Source organism: Oryctolagus cuniculus, chromosome 18 (genome assembly GCF_964237555.1).
Source record: "Oryctolagus cuniculus chromosome 18, mOryCun1.1, whole genome shotgun sequence".
In the NCBI taxonomy this organism is placed as follows: domain Eukaryota; kingdom Metazoa; phylum Chordata; class Mammalia; order Lagomorpha; family Leporidae; genus Oryctolagus; species Oryctolagus cuniculus.
The window spans coordinates 65,589,353-65,610,579 of record NC_091449.1 but is presented as its reverse complement, the minus strand read 5'-3'; the positions used below and the strand labels follow the sequence as shown (position 1 = coordinate 65,610,579).

Sequence of the window (21,227 nt, the reverse complement as noted above, 5' to 3'; positions counted from 1 at the left end):
AGGCTGGGAACTCAGTCCAGGTTTCCCAGGTGGGTGTTGGAAACATAGCTCCTGGAGCCGTCAACTGGTGCCTCCCATTATCTTCTGTATTTTTATCTCTAATGTATTTAGAGCTGATGATTTTATACAGTTTAAGAGAAGAGTCAGGATACATTTCTTCCACTTTTATCCAATCAAGCCATCACTGTTCACTGGCCATGCTGTGTGATATACAGGCTGTGCCGGGTTGTCCTTGTCATAACCGAGGACTGTGCACGTGTGGGATTCTTTGGGAACTCTCTAAGTTAGTTCATTGGTCAGTTTTCTCCCATCTTCGTGTGAGTACCACATAGTTTAAATTACTATAGCTTTTCAGTTGGTCCAAAATGTGATGGTGTAAGTTGTCCAATTTATTTTTAAAAATTGCCTTGGCTATTTTCACTTGAAAAATGTTTTTGGTTCAATCTGTGCCAATCCCCTTCTCTGACAGAAAATGTTGGAATTTTGCTTGATATTTTATTGATTTTGATCACTTATGTCAGTTTGGAGAGAAATGGTATTTCAGTAGCATTGAGTTTTCCAGTCCATGAACATGGTATAGCTCCCTATGTTTGCAGGCTTAAAAATCCTCTTACGTAGTTACTTCCCTTTTCCACATGGAGGACTTAGACACCTTTCTTTTAACCTATAGCTTGCAATCTGAGGCTTGTGGTGCTACTGTGAGTGGCATATTTTAAAGTTTCATTTTCCAATTGCTCATTGATGGGATCTAAAAAATTAACTTTGGATACAGATCTTATATCTGACAGACTTTACTAAATTCACCAATAGTTTCTCTGAAAACAGATTTTTTCTTTTATTCCCTAACATTTCTGTATTTTCTTGCGCTGGAACTAGTCTCAGGGAAAGGTTTTCATCATTTAGCGGGATGTCTGTGGCAGCAGCAGCTCCTTTTGTAAAGTTGTTTTTTTTTTTTAATCAGATTAAGGAAATATCCTAGTTTGCTAAATTTGAAAAAGATTATGAACCAATGTGGAATTATTTTCAAAGGCAATGACTGAGATGATCATATCAGTTTTGTTAGATTCACTATTTTGTTAAGGATTTTTTTCACTTATACTCATGAGGGAGATTGTAATTTTAAGTTCTTGTATGGTGTTTTTCAGGTTTTGGACAAAACTTGTTCTTACAAAAAGAGTTCCTAATTGGTCTATTTCTGGAAAAGTTTGTGTGATGTCAGTGTTTTTCCTTCTCAAATATTTGGAAACATATAGTGAAGCCATCTGGGCCTGCTGCTTTCTTTGTGGAAACGGTTTTAACAGCACATTTTCTTCCCCTAAATATTAGAGTATTCACAATTTTCTATTTCTTCTTTGGAGACTTTTTATAATTTTTAGGAAACTGTTTCATCACATCCGAATCATATTCAAAGTTGCCCAAATATCCTTTCCTCTTCTTAAATACTTTTTTTTCACGAGAGAGGCAGATGGGAGAAGAGAGAGAGACCCCATCCACTGGTCCCCTTCACAAGTGACTGCAGTGCTAGAACACAGCCAGAACCCAGGTCTCCCAAGTGGGTGACACGACTGAACTACTCAACCACTGGCTGCTGCCTCCCGAGCTGCACGTTAGCAGGGAGTCAGATGTGAGCTAGAACGAGGACTTGAACTCAGTCGCTCTGATGTGGGCTGTGAGCATCCCAGCTGTGGCTTAACCCAGTCTGCACAGTGCCTGTCCCTAGTTTTCTCTGCCCTGTGTACGCTGAACCTGTGCTGTGGGGTGCACACAGATTTAGGGTTGTGAGCTGGTATCTCCCCCGCTTGGATGGCTTCCCTTATTGGTGTGAAATGCCCTCACCCCCCAATTGCCTCTTGCTGTGTTTTTGCCTTAAAGAGCGGTTTTGGGTGCCGGTGTTGTGGCATAGCAGGTTAAGCTGCTGCTTGCTCGTGATGGCTGGCATTCTGTACCAGAGAGCCAGCTGAAGTTCTGACTGTTCCTCCTCTGATCCAGCTCTCTGCTGTTATGCCTGGAGAAGCAATGGAGACGGACCAAGCACTTGGGCCCCTGAACCCGTGCAGGGGACCCAGAGGAAGCTCCTGGCTCCTGGTTTCGGATCAGCCCATCTCGGGCCATTGTGGCCATTCAGAGAGTGAACCAGTGGATGGAAGCCTTTCTCTCTGTCTCTCCCTCTATCTATAATTCTGCCTCTCAAATAAATAAATTAATAAATAAATCTTTTTTAAAAAAGGAGTCTGATAATTTTACTTGGAGTATCTGACTCGTTTTCACTTCACCTTTAATTATGGCGTAGTAGGTTTGCATTTTTGCGGGGAAATTAGGCACACGAGGCAATTCAAAGATGGCGCCCAAAGGAAATAAGGTGGGTGGAACCCAAAGTTGTTTACCACCAAAGCTGATTGGCCGCACAGCATCAGGGGAGGTGACGACAACTGATGACGAGTGTACAGACATATGGCTAGTCCTATAAAAATCGCCCTGTAAAATGACATTTTAAGTGATTGGTTGGTCCTTATGCCCTGCCCCAATGACTCTGCAGTTTTGTGCTTTAAAAGGCTTTTGCTAGCACGCAATAACGAGTTCTTGCCTGACTTGACTCCCTGCTGTGTCTGTCTCAGGGACCGGGAGGCTGGGAACGGGCGAGCTGCGTACTTACCTTGCCTCGGACCCAGTCCATCCTCGTTCAGGTGGACTGAGACCCTGCACATTTCATATTGCTTGTTTTCCTATTTGGCCCATATTTTTAATGTTCTTTCCTGCTCCTTTCTGGTCTGCTTTTGGCTTAATCAAGCATTTCTCCTTTCATTAATCTGTGAGTTTTACCTCCTTTTTCTTTTAGTTACTGCGTAGGATTACAATCTAACACAAAGTATCACTCTAACCGCATCTTCCCTGCTGGTCAACCTGTGTTGACCACTCCCATCGTTTGTGTTCATTGTTGTCATGCATTCTAGCTTATTTATTTATTTATTTATTCATTCATTCATTCATTTATTTTGCCAGGCAGAGTTAGACAGTGAGAGAGAGAGACAGAGAGAAAGGCCTTCCTTCTGTTGGTTCACCCCCCCCCCCCCCCCCAAATGACTGCTACGGCCGGCGCACCGCGCTGATCCGAAGCCAGGAACCAGGTGCTTCTCCTGGTCTCCCATGGGGTGCAGGGCCCAAGCACTTGGGCCATCCTCCACTGCACTCCTGGGCCACAGCAGAGAGCTGGCCTGGAAGACGAGCAACTGGGACAGAATCTGGTGCCCTGACCGGGACTAGAACCCGGTGTGCCGGCACCACAGGTGGAGGGTTAGCCTAGTGAGCTGCGGCGCCGGCCCAGCTCTCTAATATTTTTAACTCCTCTTGTTAAAATTATTTGATTACCCAGGTATATACCTTTCCACTTTTATTTATGCTCTTGCATTTCCATGTCTTTCTGGGACCACTTTCCCTCCGCCTGAAATACCCGCTGTGGTAGAGAGTGTGAACCTACTTGCCATGCAGTTCCTCATTCTTTTTCATCTGTTCAAAGAGGTCTTAACCTCAGCTTCAGTGAGAGGGAAAAATCCAAGGCTTATAGAAGTCCAGGCTGGCCACCATGTTTAATGGGTTCCAAGAAATGATGCTGTGTCACTCAGGGATTCAGTCTCTCCTGTCGGGACACCATCTGTCAGTCAGGATGTCATCTGTCAGTCAGGACGCCATCTGTCAGTCAGGATGTCACCTGTCAGTTGGGACGTCATGTGTCAGGACACCGTCTGTCAGGACGCCTACTGTCAGTCGGGACGTCATGTGTCAGTCAGGACACCATCTGTCAGGATGTCACGTGTCAGTCAGGATGTCATGTGTCAGGACACCGTCTGTCAGTCAGGACACTATCTGTCAGGATGCCATCTGTCAGTCGGGATGTCACCTGTCAGTCAGGACACCATCTGTCAGTCAGGACGCCATCTGCCAGTCAGGATGTCATCTGTCAGTCGGGATGTCATCTGTCAGGACACCATCTGTCAGTCAGGATGTCATCTGTCAGTCGGGACACCATCTGTCAGTTGGGATGTCACGTGTCAGTTGGGACTCCTGTAAGGCGGGATGTCATGTGTCAGTATGGACGCCCTGTGTCAGTCTGGACGCCATCTGTCAGTTGGGATGTCACGTGTCAGTTGGGACTCCTGTCAGTCTGGACGCCCTGTGTCAGTCTGGATGCCCTGTGTCAGTCAGGATGCCATCAGTCAGGACACCCTGTGTCAGTCGCTCTGTCTGCTGCTGCACAGGTGGTCTCCTCCTTTGATTCTCAAGTTGCTGTCTCTCTTTCTCCTTGGATTTGGTTATCATGACTTTGGCCATGGTGTCCTGAGGAAGGTTTTTATTCTGACCATCCTGCCGTGCTTTGCTGACCTTGAATGAGTGGGTAGAGACGTCTGTTACTGATTTGGGACATCCCTGGGCATCACGGCTCTGCTCTGCCGTCACTCTGCTGTCGGCTGGGATCCCGCCTCGCGTGTGCCACACAGGTCTCCTGGCTGAGTTCCCCCATCGTTGTCCCCTCCGGGCTTCACGCTGGTGTTTTATGTAGATTCTCCCTCCCGGTCACAGCGTGTGTCCTGCTGCTGAACCCACCTGTTGAGTTCCTAATATCAGAGGATCGGATTCTGTCATACAGACTCTCTGACGTCGTTTTCCTTAACAGACCAATCTACCGTTTGTTCTGTATCCACGAACACAGCAGCCAGCTGTCGCTTCTGTAGAGTCCGTGTGTGCTAATTCCAGCCTCTCGATCCCCAGTCGGTCTGGTTCTTCTCCACCGACAGTTACACCTTCCTGTCTCTGACACTTCAGTGAGTTTTTAAATGGTTAACGGGGCTTTCTGTGCAGAACGAGAGTCTCAGGATATGTTTCCTACCATGAGTTTTCCTTTCTCTCCTGCTCGCTAGGTGGGATGGGGACTCGCCTCATCCACCTTCCAAGGCTGAGCCGGGTCCCAGGCAGACTCAGCCAGCTTCTGGTCTCTCGCTGTGGCTGGGCCTGGCGCTCTCAGGATTTTGATCAAGGGCCTTGGGTATCTTAGCCCAGGAAGGCTGCAGGAGACCTGGCTCTGCCCTTCTGATCCCTAGCCGTCTCCACCCCATCAACTAGTCTCTGTAGCTTCAAAACCTGGCAAATATTGGAAACAAGGGGACGGCTGTGTGTCTGCAGAGAGTTTGCCCCCTCTGGCTGGTCTGTCCCCTGAGAGATGCCGGGAGATTTCACTATGCCCTTTAAAAGGCGTTTGTCCAGTGGGGAGGATGACCATGTGTGTAAGGCCCCACAAATTCCACATGGGTCACACTAGCTGCCCGACTCCCACAAGTCTCTGCTCCTGGTCCCTCCATCCGAGGCCCTCTGCCTGGGCCAGGCCGGCTCTGTGGGGCCGAGCAGCTGCCTCTCTCACACTGTTTTTGCAAGACCCTCCTCTACCTGGCATTTTATTTTGCTCTAGGCTTCCTGCCTTCCGCGGCGTTCCGATGCCTTTACAATGGAGAATTCTCTTTATCACCTGAGTTTTGTAATTTATTTGGGATTTTCTTGTTTCACAGTGGGGGCACTGGATTGCTGCATCTTACTTGGAAATGCCTGCACCTTCTATTTAATCAACGTGTTCTGGTATAAATTCCTGGTGCCTTTGTTTGGAGAGAATCAACTGAACAGATTCAGCTTTCCTAGCATGTATGACAAGAATCCTTAGTCTTTCATTCCATCAAATAAATTGAATTTCTATAAAATTAATAAAAACAAATGCTCACTTTGGATCAAGTGGAGACATCAGTTAGTGCTTTCAACTTTGATCTAATGGGCGAGGGTTGCTTTTTCCTGGCTAAACAGAATAGCCGGAGATAAGTTTTCTGTGACCGACAAAAAGGGAGTCTGGAAGCAAAGTTATTCCCATTTAACGAGGTCTTGTAAATCTGTGCTCTCTTGCTTTAAGTCTTCTGTGCCTTGTTCAGGATTACTCCTGCTAACCCTGGTTCCGTGTATTAATGCCAACCTGTTTCATCTTCAGGGACATTCTGGCAACATCTGTGACACCAGATTTTGCCTGTCCTTGTCTGATGTTAGTAGTAACAGAGTGAGACAGGTGGTGGGTTTCAAACCCTATTTTTTTTGAGCCTTGGGAGGATCATTCTTTCCTTCCCAGAACCCGCGCTGGGGTGGGATTAACACTGGCTCAGTATTTGGTATGAAGCTTGATGGAGAGTCTGGAGGCCATGGCCCTTCAGTCAGAAGCAGGAATGCCCTCCCTGTGGGGTGGGAGCAGGGTCTGCACCCCTGTGTCCGTGAGCAGCTGGCACAGCCTTGCTGCCCGGCGCTCACGCGTGTGTGCCGAGTGCTGAGGGGATGCAGGGACACGGGGGCTCCTCGAGGGCTGGACGGCAGCACCAGGTCCTGACCACACCGCAGGGCATTTTCTCGGAATCAGACACGGTGGTGAGCAGCCGGGAGAACTTCGGGTTGCTGCTTCTGCATAAGGATTTTTATTTATTTTTCTTTAAAAAAGTTTTTAAAATTTATTTATTTGAAAGGCAGAGTTAGAGAGAGAGGGAGAGACGCACACAGAGAAACCTGCTGTCCACTGGTTCATGCCCCAGATGGCTGCAAAGGCCAGGGCTGGGCCAAGCCAAATCCAGGAACCACAAGCTTTATCTGGTCTCCACAGGGAGACACAGACTCAGGCCGTCTGCTGCTGCTCTCCTAGGTGCATCAGCAGGGAGCTGGATTGGAGGTGGGGTGGCCAGGACTCAAACGGGAGCCCCTACGGGATGCTGGCATTGCAGGGGCAGCTTAATCCGCTAGGCCACAACACCTGCCCCCAGGCAGAGATTTAAAAGAATGTTAAAGTTGTGAGAAACCAAAGGTAATGATCCTAACGAAGAGACTTGGATGAAGTCAATGCGATTCCGCGTCTGTTCTCTAATGTCTAAATTGCAGTGTAGTTCGCTGTGACGCTGGCGACAGGCGCACACACACTCAACGTGACTTAATTGGTCACTGCGTACATGGAGAGAGGGCCGTCATTTCTGACAGCAGCTCAAGGGTGCTGCATTTCCAGTCTTCTCTTTTGATTAATGACTGCATAAAATATTCCGTAAGGCAGTGACAACCGTGCCGAGACACAGCCAGCCCTCCTCCATGGCGTCTTGGCTGACAAATTTCTCTACAAGCACATGCCATGTCTTCAGCTGCTCTGCGATCGACACTGTGTGCACGCAGACTGTGATCACCCTTGGCTCCTTGTCATCCACAGCCCCTGCCCCAGCCTCCTCCTTCGGAAGCAGCTCTGTCCGACGGCTCCCACCCGCTTTGCCCAGGTGCCGCCCTGTGCAGTCTTCTTTCTTCTTGTCCTGTGCTTCTGGCTTTTTGTGGCACGTCGGCTCTGCACCGACACCCCAAAAACTCAAGGGCGCCCGTCCTGTGAAACTAGTTTCTGGTCGTGTCACTCCAGCGTCATCCCTGACTTCTGGAATATCACCCCTCTCTAGTTCGTGCTCGGCACATGTTCTTTACAAAGCCCTGTTCCTTCCTTTGCAGCGAGACCTAGAGCCAACCGTTCCCTGCCACTCCGCTGTCCCGGGCAGATTCGAGCGCCTTTACCCCAGACACTTGCTGTGGTTCTTCACACGGTTCCCAAGTGCACACTCGCTGTTCCCACACTGACTCCACTTTGGTTTGGGTCCTTTCTCCTCTTAATCCTCATTTTTTTTTTTTTTTTTTTTTTGCCACAGCCTCTCTGCCCTGCCTCCTGTCATCACTGGGTCCATTTCCTGCACTGCCACAGGAGTTAGTTATCTTCCTGCAGTTATTTCTGGAACCACGCGAGTGACATCAAGCCCAGCTCCTTGGCAGAGACCTACAGCATCTCATGATCAATGTCATGACGTAGCAGCACTTGCTGGAAGCCAGGCCCTGGGAACGGTGCTGGGCATTCAGCGCTGGAGCCAGTTCCAGCCGTAGAACAGTCTGGTGCCTGCCCGTTTCTCCGCCTTCATCCTTGCACCCTGCACCTGCCACGCCAGCTCCCAGTGGTAGAGACCAACCTTCCACGTGGCTGAGTTCTTCCAGGCTTCTCCTGAGCATCCTTTCACCAACGCAGCCTCCATCACTTAGGTGTCCCCTCTCTCAGGAAGCTCCCCCAGGCTGGACGAGGGTCTCCCCTGGGCTTAGGGACATCAGAACAGCAGCACCGCTCCACTGACTTCTCCTTAGCTGGCTCACTCCCCCGGGACTCATGAGCTCACCAAGCACAAGGTACTCAGGGTATTTCCCTCTGACTCTCCGGGACCAAGCACACTGTCTGGTCGAGCTCATGGCTGAGGAAGGTCTGAGCTATTTATCAAGAGCACGTGGGATCTTTCTGTTGCCTGCTCCAGCTAAAGAATCATGTGGCTGGGAGCCGGCACTGTGGCATAGTGGATAAGGCCGCCGCCTGCAGTGCCGGCATCCCACATGGGCGCCGGTTCTAGTCCCAGCTGCTCCACTTCCGATCCAGCTCTCTGCTGTGGCCTGGGAAAGCAGTAGAAGATGGCCCAAGTCCTTGGGCGCCTGCACGCACGTGGGAGACCCGGAGGAAGTTCCTGGCTCCTGGCTTTGGATCAGCTCAGCTCCGGCCATTGCGGTCATCTGGGGAGTGAACCAGCAGATGGAAGACCTCTCTCTCTCTCTCTGTCTCTCCTTCTCTCTCTGAGAAACTCTTTCAAATAAATAAATAAATAAATCTTAAAAAAAAAACGACGTGGTTCCTGAGATGCCGTGAAGACACGACCCTCCCCGCACGCACCCATGACCCTCCCCGCACGCATCCCCCGAGATTCCCCACTCGCACCCACGACCCTCCCCACACGCATCCCCCACGACTCCTCCGTGTCCCCTGGCAGTGATGCTCGCCTTGCCTTCTTCTCATCTCCTCTGTGCACCGCCTCCCAGCTTGGATTCCCCGGCTCTACCCTTAGATGCCTGCGTCACCTGGCCCTGCCACTTACCCAGGTCCCACCTGTCTGTCGGGGCTACAAGCAAGAGTCGCCTTCCCTGTGGCGCCCTCTCTGCCCGTGGCGTCCTTCTCAGACACGTGTCCTCCCACTGTTTTGTGGGTTTGAGAGTTCCGAGCTCCCCTTGTTACTGAGTAGGATCAGGGGCACCTCCAGAGCCCTGAACATTTCGTCTCGGTCCCCAAGGACTCAAAACAGAACCTGCAGCCGTGAGCATCCGGCTTCCAGGGATAACAAAACTTCGCGCGCAGCGGACACAAGCGACATCAGCTGGCCGCATCCCACACCCAGCCCTGATCCCCACCCCAGCCAGCAGCGGGCCCTGCCAGCTCTGCATCAACAGTGTACGGAACCCACCCAGAATCCGCCCCTTTCTCGTCCCCTTTCCTGCTCCTGCCTAACTCCCGCTTGGTCCCTGAGGAGACCCTGATTCTGCCCTTCTCCCTGCAGTCTGACTTCCGAAGAGCAGAGGACAGTCCTGGTGCGTTGTGTCCGCCCTAGGATGTTAGCTCCTAAAGAACGGCTTTGGTTGTCCACTGCTAGGACCCCAGCATCCAAAACAGGTCTGGCACCCGGATGCTGCATTATTTGCCCGGGAATGAACGGCAATCGTTCGGTCCTTATGAAGGTTCCAGCTGAGTGTGCCTGCTGCTTTCCGAGGCCGTGTATCCTAATAGGATAAAAGCCGGGGAAACAATCCAGTTGTCGGGGTCAGAGGTGTCCTCTGGGACTTTCCTTTCAACTTGCATTACATCACAGGACGCTCTCTACAAACGAGCGTGTGACTCCGGGCCTGACCCGGGCACCTGTCCGAGACGGCGCCCCTGAGCTGGCCGCTCAGACCCCTGAGTGCCCACTGTTCTTCCTCCCACGTCTCCAAGGCAGGGACTATCACTGACTCCACATGTCTGTGTTTAAACACTTCTTTCCCAAACACCCGGAGGTGTATCCGAAGCAGTCAGAAGAAAGAGGAAATGAGAACATAAAGATAATTTTGTAACTGAAAAGCAGGCCACTCGGGGTCTCTTCCAGTTACTCACCACTGTCGACAGCCAGGAAGAGGGCAGTGTACACGCTGTTGTGGACGAACGGAGACTCGCGGTCCAGCACAGCGGTGGTGTCCACGGTGCCGTTGATGGGGTTAATGTTCAGCCAGCCTGCCGGGTCCTTGTAAACAGAATACCTGGGGGGGGGGGGGGGAAGTCCCCAAACAAGGTCAGGTTGCATTTAAATTGGATTCAGGAAACATTTACCGAGTGAGGGGCACAGGCTCCTACGCCAGGTGCAGGATGGCACTGAACACAAATCCAACAACCTTATTTCAGTTACAGTTGCTCATTCAGAAGGCAGCTGCTGGCGGTTAACGCTGGCCCTCTCTGCGCTCGGTGCTCTGTGTGCACCTGTCCTGATGCCCTTGCTCAGCCTCTTGTCACCCAGCCAGCTCTCCTGCAGGCAAAGCGGAGCGCACAGCCCTCCTCCAGAGTCCAAGTCCAGCCTTGTTTCTTTTACAAGTGGCTGCATCTTGGTGGGAAGGTAGGGGCATGCCTGCAGGGGGACTGCACGGCCTCCCACTGCAGGGGTAGCCCTGGGGCCTCACACAGCAAGCAGCATCTGAACCGAGATGGGAGGGACGGGCAGAGAGCGAGAGGACCCACGGAGGGGCAACGTGTGTCAATGCACGCGTGCTGCTCTCTGCACCACTGGCTTGCTGGAAGGTCAAGTTCTATCAGGGCAAGGCTGTTTGCTCACAGCTGGGTCTGCAGCGCTCAGAACATTGCTTAGCATGGATACAACACTCAATAGACATTTGCTCAGTGGAGGAATATTTGGGGAATGGATGGTGGATGGTTGAGGCTGCAACACTGTTTCTTTAGAGGAAACGGAGAAGAAAAAACAAATGAGATCAGACTATAAAGATCTGTCCAAAGGCCTTTGGACTCTGGGTAACAGGAAAGCATCAAAGAATCTTAAACTGTTACATAGTTTTTGAGGTTGTTGTAAAAGTAATACATGCTCATTGTAAGAAGTTCAAACGACACAGAGATGCATAAAATTAGAAATGAAAGTCTTGTCTATCAGAGAAACCGTAACGAACATGATTTAGCGTTTTTTTTGAACTCTGTGGCTTGAGTAATAATGTGCCACTTGCATACTTAAGCCAGGAACATGCCTGTTGTTTTTAGCTATTCCCTGCTAATCTGAAATTCATCTCCATGGAGAGACCCGAGACTTGACAGCTCATCAGCCTGGGAAAGACGCCTGCAGTGGCCACCTCGGCCTCGGATGGCCGGCTGTGCTGCCTGGGGATCTCGGACTGGGCTTCACCAGTGTGCACAGGAAGAGCTGGGAGCGGCGGAGACACCCACGCCCTAATGCTGGATCCCCGATATCTCACGTGACACAGACAGCGAGGGATCTTGAGAAGGGGAGGGTAGTGCGGTCTATCTGGGGTGGGGTGGACGTGCTAAATGCAACCACAAGCAACCTAATGAGAAGGAGGCTAAAGGACAGCACAGACAGACACACAGACAAGGAGAGGGTCACGTGGCCCTGGAGGCAGGGGCTGGCACCATGCAGCCGTAAGCCAGGGAGAGCCAAGCCACTAGAAGCTGGGGGAGGCAAGAAGGATCCTCCCACGAGGCCTCCAAAGTGGCCCCGCTGACCCCTTGGTTTTCACCTGCTAACACTGATTTTTGGCTTTTCGGCCTGTGGAATTGTGGGAGAATAAGTGCCCCTTGGCTGAGTGGCACTACCATGTTATTCATGGTAAGTAAAATATCCTCACTTACGGATGAGGAAACAGGCACAGAGTAGCCCATAGCTACTCTGGTCACAGGGTCAGGATGTGGCCCGGGGGGCCTGAGAGTGCTGAGGTGTGGGGCCTGGCCTGTGTGGGCAGGGCTGGGACGTGGGGCCTGGCCTGTGTGGGCAGGGCTGGGGTGTGAGCCCTGGCCTGTGTGGGCAGGGCTGGGGCGTGAGGCCCGTCCAGCAGGCACGCAGCCCTGCTCTTCACCTCTGTGCTGCCTGTGCCCAGCTGTCCATCCCTAGCGTACTGTGGGAGGGAAAGCATGGGCTCTCACAGGACAAACACCTGGCCTGGAGCCGTGCGTCCTGGGCGTGCTGCTTACTGGAGCTTCCGTGAGTTGCAGGAAACCCCAGGGACCTCGCAGGGTGCTCTGAGGACAGCACGAGGCCCACATGAAGTGCTCTGGCTACATGCAGGGAGCCCGGGGGCCTGTGGCTCTTCCTGTGTGACCCACACTGTGCCTGGGAAAGTTCTGGAGACATCTGGCGCCCTGGGAGCCGTGTTCCACAGCTGCGACGGTGCCAGGACCGACAGAGAGCGCAGGAGGCTGGCGCAGGGTCCCCACACCGCGCAGTCGCAGTCTCCATCTTTTACAAGCAGAAGGGATGTTAGAAGAGTAGCAGCTTTAACACATGCCAGCGCCTCCTTTAAATAATAATTTACCATCTTACCAGGCAAACTCCGATTATACTCCAAGCCCCCACGCAAGCATCCCCATCCAGCCACTCCATGGGACCTCCTGGGTTAGGATCCATCTGCTGGCCCTGGGTCCTTGCCGGGTGCACGTGGACCTGCAGCGCCTGATAAAGTGTCGTAAGGGCCCTCCTGGCTCTGCCGCCTTCACCACACTCTAACCTCCTTGGTGTCAGGCAAGAGCTGTGCTCAACACTGTGTGGGCACCACTGCATTTAGTTCTGGGGTTCACTTGCTGGAGATGGGGTAAGTGCGGGCCAGAGGGGCTTACTTAGCACCTTGCACAAAGCTGCCCAGCTATGAGATGCAGAGCTGGGATCCAAGGCCAGCGTGCTGGGATCCGGGGCGGGACCTCGTCTGTGTGGGCTGGGCTGCTCATGCCTAACCCCGGGTGTGGGTTGTCCCTCCTGCTCTCCCAGGCCCAAGCAGGGTGCCTGGCCTGTGGGGGCGGGGCAGGGCAGCCTCTCCCCATTTATTGCATCTTTTCTCTTTCAGTTGGAACAATTATGGGGCTGGAAATTGCAATGAAAGGTGATGTTTGGCTTCTGTCTTATCGGGCAACAAGTTCCCAGTTGATTCAGAAGTGATTTGTGGTGGTTCAAAATGTTTGGAATAATGAAAAATTTAAATGGACCGTATTTTATTCCCTGATTACCCAACTCCATTTAGAATATCAATAAAAATGGAATTAAACAATCCAGCTTTTCGCGTTGGCACACGCAAGCTGTGCTCTGAGCTTCTCCTCCCGTCACTCATGTCTTACGGCGCCACAATTTTGCAGCTCAATTAACATGTTTGCTGATCTCTTGTAAAAGGGGAGTTGCATTCGGTGAAACGCTCAGAGCTGTGAGCCCGGAAGCTCCGGCTGCAGACCAAAAGCTGGCACAGGGAGGCTGCATGCGTCACGTCCCCGTGACGGCTGGCACAGGGAGGCTGCGTGCGTCACGTCCCCTGACAGCCGGCCTGGGCAGCCTTGGAGGCTCATGCTCCACTGTTTCTCATCCTTAGAAATAACCGGGCACCTATAACTGGGCTATCTGGGTTTTCCTAGGACTCTCTATTTTCGTTTCTCCTATTTACTTATTTTATTTGGGGCTTGTCCCCATGGAGGCCTCAGAGACGTCTGCCTGTGTTACGGCTGCCCCTGGTGTCTAGTCTGCTGTTCCTCTTCAGCCTCACACCCACAAGAGAAGAGGCCAGTGGAGGGCAGAGAGGGGCGGGTGGACAAGGGGTGTGGACTCCCTGTGCCCAGCACCGGCTGGCACTCTGCCCCTGGAATCCAAACCACACATGGGGGTCAGACACTCAGTGGCAGGTGCGGTGTTCTTTGATGAGGGTGGGGTTGGGGTTGGGGGTGCGAGCAGCTCAGGACCAGGAACCAGCCTCTGCTCCCCTCTCCTGGCTCCCGGGCACTTTGGTGACGTCAGCCTTTTTGACCCATCGCCAAGGCGAGCTATGTAACTTTCTGACATTTTCAAAGCTGTCTTTTTAAATAAGCCTTTTAGTGTAAAAACGCCAGTGTGCAAGATGTTTTCTGTGCTCTAGGCCTGAAAAATGCATATGCCTTATTAAATTGGAATTTCCGGGCAATTTATCTGTAACGTGAACTTTGCTTGTTGCAGGGGAAAAAAAATCAAATTAAAAACTGAGCTCATTGCAGTCTGTAATGTGACTTCACAGACGCCGCCCGCGAGCTCACCAGGGCTTGGCCTCTTGGTTGCCGGCGCCAGAGGATGGGGGGAGGGGGGAGGGACAGGATCCGTGTCACTGGCTGTGTGCGGAGCAGGCGGTGGGAAAGGAGACGGCCAGCCAGAGGCCACGGCCAGGGCCCCAGGAGGTCCCCCAGAAGCAGTGGCCACCAGCCTCCGTCCCCCAGGGGCCCTGGTACTGGCAGGAAGGAGAAGAGACCAAAGGCTTGGTGAGGCCCCTCTGCAGGCTTCCGGGTCTCGACAGAGACACACGTGCACAGAGCATCCTCGTGGTGCTGTGTCTGTGTGGATACGGACACTTCTCTTCACAGCCAGGCCTGTCCACGTGCGGGTGAGGGGGTGAACCACTTGATGCAGACGGCACGTCGGGCCCTTCTGAGACGCTGGACTGCTCCATTCACAAATGGTGCTGACCCATTTTCTAGTTGGAACAAGTGATGGTGCTGACCCGTTTTCTAGTTGGAACAAGTGATAGTGCTGACCCATTTTCTAGTTAGAACAAACCTAACTCTGGACCAGTTCCATAACGACATTTAACGAAAGAACCACGGGGAAATAAAGACTGGGGGTGTGGGAGGGGAAAGTTGCAACATAAACAATAGAGGATCACTCTCTAGAACATGGCAAGAATCTCTGTAAGCAAAGGACACTTCTCCGTAATGGGAAGAGAGAGAGGGAATGATGGTCGCAAGACAGAAGAAAGGGTGTTCGGGCTCACTCCCGCACGAGAGGACAGGTGAAGGTCAAGCTGTACCAGAACACCGTTTTTTACCTATCAGGTTAGAAAGATCCAAGCTTGGGTCGGCGATCCCGGTGCGGAGCAGACGCGGGGAACGGCACCGTGTTAGCCGCCTGAGCTGCTCTAAGGGACGACTTCACAAGCACACAGCTATTCTCTGATGGTTGCGGAAACCAGGAAGCTGACCCGGGTGTCGGTCCAGGAGGGCTGCGTTCCTCGTGGAGAGCCCCCCTCGCCGCCAGCTGTGGCTTCTGGAGGCGCCGCACTCTCCGGCTTGGGGCCCCTGCACCCAGCTCCAAAGCCAGGACAACCGCGGCTGGCAGAGAGGAGCTCTGTGTGGTTAGACCACGTCTACCCACATCGCCCAGTCCATTCTCCCCATCTTGTCACACCCACAGGGTCCCTTCTGCCACCTGAGGAGCACACTCACAGGGGCCGGGGGTTACGGCAAGGCCGCCTTTGGGAGCCGTTACTAGGCTGACCCAAAGCACCGTCTTCAGACACTGGTGGGAGCACAGGCTGGCCAACAGCCAGGGAGAGAAACGGCAGCCTCTGTGCAGCTGGAAACAGAGTTAACCCTCGACCTGACAATCTCAAGTCTGGGGCTTTATCCAATAGGTGTAATTGCTTAGAACAGGAATGACACCGACGCAAGGTTGCCAAAGTGCCATTTGTAACAGCCGAGGTCTAGGGAAAAAACCCAAGCACTGTTTCCAATTGGAGGATCAGCCAAAGGCATTATGGATCCAAACAGCAAAGAGCAGGTGCCTAAAAAAATACAAAACCAAGGGAGCTGTCCCTGAACCAGGTGGAGGGATTTCTAGATGCCAACACAGAGCAGGTGTAGGGAGCGAGATGTCACACAGCGTGTATGTGACCTCCTACACGGGGAAGGGACGGAACCGAGTTCCTGGCGGGTCTGGGTTGGGAGCACCACTGAGGAGGACCCCGGGCTCGCTTAATCAAGCACAGCTATGCCCTTTCACCCTTGGGCTTGGGAGACCCCGTGCAGATCTGTGAGGAAAAGCCCAAGTAGCTACTCACAAATCGGGTGGCCCTGATGACTCTGGGGAGGGGATGGGGTGTCAGAGGAAGCCAGTCCCAGGCCCCCATGACTCTGGACTCACCCACAGCTAGAGCAGCCCCTGTCTAGAACACGCAGTAATCAGGGGCCACCAGGAAGGTCCTGCTGAGGTTGCTGGCTGGGGGAGGGTAGACCTTGTGCCCAACACAGAAGAGGCATGGGCATGACCGCAGCTCAAAGGACAGGAAGGGCTAAGGGATGCCTGGAGAAGGAAGATTAGCACAGGGGGGCACAGAGAAATACTGTGCTCCCTCTGAAGAGTGCAAACAACCCTGCCAACCCACGGCGGAGAAAGCAAAGGGTCGGCGCACGCCTGGCACCCCACTTAATTCCCGCCCACACCCCGTGTTCCACGAAACACCTGCTTGGGGAACCAACTCAGCCACTCGATTCAAAACACAAGTTCCCAACTGAAGGCAAACCACTGCCTTCGGTGAGTTCCTGGTGTAAAGGAGAGGGCACTGTTCAAATCCCCGATGAGATGCACGCGAGAGACAGAGACGGCAGGGCTGCTGAATTCCAGGATCCTGGATCAGGGGCACGGCTTCAGCCCGTCACTGCTCAGGGCGTGTGCAGAGATGGGAGGCAGAGCTCACTGCCGCCCCCAGGAGCCAGCGCCAAAGACAGCAGCCCCAGTGCGGAGAATGTACTCTCCAGGGGTGGAGAGAGACTCAGTGAGCAGCGCACACACTGACCAGGGCGTGGCCTGGGTAGGACGGCTCAGGGTTGGGAAGACGAAGATGGAGCTCGCCTGGCTGGTGCTGGGAACACGACTTCCCCCAGCCCAGTAGCAGCTGGGAACAGGGGAGAAGCACTTGACAGCCCCAGATCCCTCCTGCTTCCCTGGGCCCAGGCGCCAGAGCTCGTGGTAGAACCTGTGCCCTCCTGCCCAGGCTCCATGAGATGACAGCTCCGACCCTCGTGGGTCCAGGGCAGCTCACCTTCTCTTGGATCGGGGACCCTGGCGTGGTCCTTGGAGATGTTCCTGCCCCAGAGGATCGCCACCTGCCACACACGCATGCACCTGGGTAGGCTGGCATGGTCCACCCTCCTTGTCTGTTGTTGGCGGTTGGAGGGGAGGCCCCTAGTAATGGCTTCTGTGTGGCCCACCGCAATGCACCTGCTCCTTTGCTCACCTTCCGCCTGCTGCAGTCCGTTCTGCTGCGAGCAGAGATTTCTCTATCATCTTGCGTGAGTCTCCTGCCTCAAATCCTGCAGTACCTGCCCACGGAGCACGGAATACAATTCACCATGCTAACCGGGAGTCCCTGTGGCCCTGCCTAGCACTCCGCCTGCTCTTGCTACCTCTTTCCTTGCTCCCCTCGGGCTACAGGCTTCCTTTCAGTCCTTAAATAAACCAAGTCCGTGCTGGTCTCACGCAGTTTCCACTTGCTTCAGGGACGGCAGCCTTAGATTTTGTCCTGTGCGTCTCATCAGCTTGGGGGGGCGGGTCGCAGCTCTAATGCCCAGGCCCTCCCGCTCCCCACTGAGGCCACTGCTGCCTGTCCGGCCGCAGTCCACCTCCTTCTGTGGTCAGCTCCACAACTTGGGAAGTCACCTGCCTGCAGCAGTGACCTTGGCTTTCCGTCACCCTGCACCTAGGACTCCGGAGCCGGCGCTCAGCTGTTGAATGAGTGAATGAACAAGTGGATGAAGGAGCAGCAGTGCAAGGCCTCGGCGTGCTTCAGCTGGCCCACGCCGCCAGCGACCTGGGATTCTAACGGCATCTGGGGGGGACGCCCATCGGTCCCTTCCCCAGGGACAGATCTCTGTGTCGTATTCCAGCCCAACTCACACCTCTTTGCTGCTCCAGACGGCCCACGTCCCAGGGGTCCCGGAGACCCCTCCTGGCTGCACTGATTTGCAGGAAGAACCACAGGATGCCGCCCGGTCACACTCACGGCTAAAACTGACGGCTGTGGCAGGAGGCGGAGCAAAGCAAGCCAAGGGAGGAGGCGCACGTCTCTTCTGGTTTTTATTTATTTGAGAGGTGGGGACGGGGAGCATCCCAGTCCCCTGGCTCGCTCCTCTGCTGCTGGAGCCAGCAGTCGGCCTGTGATGTGATCCAGGTTTCTCACGAGGACGGCAGGAGGCGGAATACTGGAGTCATCGCTGCTGTCTCCCAGGGTCTGTGCTGGCGTCAGGAGCCAGAGCTGGGGCGGAGCTCAGGATCCCGGGGTTGGACGCGGGCACCGTGACCACTGGGCTAGATGCCTCCCCTCTCCTCAGATTCTCTCACTTTGAGGCACCTGGGAGTCCTGAGGGCGTTTGCTCTGCTGGCGCAGCAGGCACCTGGCGTCCACCCACCCACGCACATTTCCCCACGGTCACCTCCCTGGGGCTTCTACACACACTGTGAGAACCCAGTGGAGACGAGCGAAGAGCAGGAAGCAAAGACCTCCCAGAAGCCACCTCCAGAGACAGGCACTCCCACCACCCCGTTCCAGAGGCTTCCAGCCTGTAGGAGACACAGGCGTGCACACACAGGTTTCTCCTGTGCCGCACCGGTCCTGCGCTCCTTCTGAATCACATTGACTGAGCCGTACCGCTGGGCACTCAGCTGGGTGTGGACCTGCAGCGGGGGACTTCCTGCTTGGTTGGAGGGAAACAGGGCACTAATTAGCAATCACATAAATGGTTACTTAATTCCTCTCATGAGGAAAGCCAGGAAATCAGTCTCCTTCATAAAACCAATAATGTGTGCTGAGGGTTTTTCTTTAAAGATTTATTTAGGACAGAGAGAGCAAGAGAGAGAGAGAGAGAGAGAGAGACAGAGACAGAGAAAGAGAGAGAGAGAGACAGAGAGAGAGAGAGAGAGGCAGAGGAAGAGATCCTACATTTGCTGGTTCACTCCGCAAACAGCCACAATGCCTGGGGTTGGGCGCTGGGAACCCAGAACTCCATCTGAGTCCCCCACATGGCTGTAGGGGCCCAAGTAGGCGGACCATCCCCTACTGCTCCCCCAGGTGCATTTCAGGGGCTTGAACTGGTGCTGCGAGATGGGATGCTGGCATCTCACGCGGCTTAATCCGCCCCTTTTCTGTTTTCCAGTCGTTGCTTTCCTTTGTATGTGCAACCAAAGGCAGAGCGTGGCTGGTCACCGAGGGGTGCCACGCATGCACGGTCGTCACCGCGGGCCACGGCTCCATCAGCCCGGGGCTGGATGTGGTCACAGCAAACCAGGCCCGAGTCACCCAGCAGTTTGCCCAGGTCTGGGGCTGGTAAACAAGCAGGACGCGGCTCTGGTGTGGCACGTGGCTTCCAAAGCCCAGCTCCGTCTGCCTTGCAAGCTGCCCGCCGAGGGTCACCCTTCCAGCCACCAGTTCTCCAGCCCCAGTGTGTAACAGAACCGCCAAGGTCGCTGAAGTGTGAGGGGGCCTGTTGCATGTTTAGCACCTTCTCCGGGCGGCTGCGGTTAACCCAAATTTGAGAGCCACCATTCTGTGCATAAAGACTGCACTCGGAGCTGAAACCCAGGGCTGTGTCCCAGAGCCAGACTTGCCCAGGCGGCTGAATCAGGATTCGGGACTGGAAGCTGTGGGGTGTGACGTTTCCTTAACAAAGCCCCTAACTATTACACGGGTACAGCACTTCATGAAGATCATGCTTCTGTTGATAAAAATCAGATGCATTTGAGAACGGTTTAACAGAATACGGCACCTCCACGTGGGTCTAATGTCCCAGATGTCCTTGGGTCCCACAACTCCAACTGTTCTGCCGTGGGCAGGCTCCTGTTAAGGACTTGATGTCCATCTGTGGGACGAGGCTCCATGACCAACCACCCACTTATGGTTCAGACATCAGGGGGCTGGTGTCTAATCCTGCCTGATAGTAACCGACATCTGAGAATGATTTATGCTAAAAAATGGCCATTCTGCTATGTAGTTATTTGCACTAGTGGACAATAAAGGCACGGGGTCCTGGCCCTGCCCAAGCTGTGAAGCGGGTGTCAGGGAGCAGGAATGTGCCCGCGGACAGATGCGTGAGAACCAGCTGTCTGAACAGCCACCTCTCCTGTCACCTCTTGGCCTGTCCCTCGAGTGCGAGCCCCATGTGCACTGAGCGCCCTGGCCAGACAAGGGGCTGGCACTTCCTGGCACCGGCTCCCGGGCAGGATTGCTCACAGCCTCTCCACAAGCTCTCGCCATCTGTTCCAGGCAAGTGCACCTGCTCCCCACGTCCCCCTGTGAAGGTCGCGAGTGGCCTCTGGGTTGAGGTTGTTAATCCCAGGTTAGAATTTACCTAAGGTCTCTCCCGCGGCAGCCATGGGAGCTTCTGTGACTACAGCAGCCCTGTGCTGCCTGTCCTGGGGCTGCTTCTGGTGGGGGCTTCGTCTCCATTGCACAAACTCATTTCCAGGGATTACTGATGATGCCTCTCCCCATTCCCCATTGTTGACACCCACACGGATGCAGCAGTTATCTAGGGAAGGAAGCAATGTTTTACAAGTGTCTTTAAAAGGCTTATTTCATTATTGCCTTAGGCCAAACTGACTGCAAAGAAATAAAGAGACAGGGACCAACAGTGTGTGGCCCGATTTGGCAGCGGGCTGACTTCAGAAGCTGTCAGAATGCTGAGACCTAGGGACACACTTGTCAACGGCACGTGAGAACACACATGAACATCCCCTGCACCCATGTGGGAGACCTGGAGGAAGCTCCTGGCTCCTGGCTTCAGATCGGCTCAGCTCCAGCCACTGCAGCCATTTGGGGAGTGAACCAGTGGGTGGAAGACCTCTCTCTCTCTCTCTCTCTCTCTAACTCTGTCTCTCAAATAAATAAATAAATCTTTAAAAAATATGCAACCATAAGACAGTTTTTGTGACCATCACCATTGGGTACATTCCAGATTAAGCCGGGGCTAAACTTCCCACACCCACACGCTGGTCTGGTGGCTTTTTCTAAGCTCTGGAAACTGCCCTCAGGAAAGAAGACTTGGAATGTGGTCCTCGTAGGTACCACATCCCCATCCCGGGTGAGGACGCTGGCTGTGCGATTCCTGCTCCCTTGGGCGAGGAAGGCTGATCCCGCCCGCCCATGCTCCTGGGTCTCGTGAGGAGGGCTCACTGCCTGGGTGCTCCATTCGTGATGCCGGGAGTGTGGGCTCCCAGCCGGGTCTGGAGCTACTCGCACCCCGGTTCCCTGCTTACTCCGGTTTCTCCATGGGCAGCAGAGTTGGAGAGAAGTCTCCAGGGAGT

General features: G+C 53.7%; 1 protein-coding gene and 1 long non-coding RNA gene across 4 annotated transcripts in view; one reads left to right on the top strand and one right to left on the bottom strand.

Moving 5' to 3' along the window:
* The window catches only part of LOC138846592 (uncharacterized), a 30,334-nt gene extending 21,592 nt beyond the window's left edge, over positions 1-8,742 (top strand). Inside the window, exon 2 of the long non-coding RNA XR_011384129.1 lies at positions 7,740-8,742. This is a non-coding gene — a long non-coding RNA (uncharacterized lncRNA). The remainder of the gene's footprint in view (positions 1-7,739) is intronic.
* The window catches only part of CDH13 (cadherin 13), a 1,467,366-nt gene that overhangs the window by 18,655 nt on the left and 1,427,484 nt on the right, over positions 1-21,227 (bottom strand). For all 3 annotated transcript variants that reach the window (XM_051847323.2, XM_051847322.2, XM_070062800.1), the window contains one exon: positions 10,040-10,182. In XM_051847323.2, the coding sequence (XP_051703283.1) occupies positions 10,040-10,182 (143 nt within the window). The remainder of the gene's footprint in view (positions 1-10,039; positions 10,183-21,227) is intronic.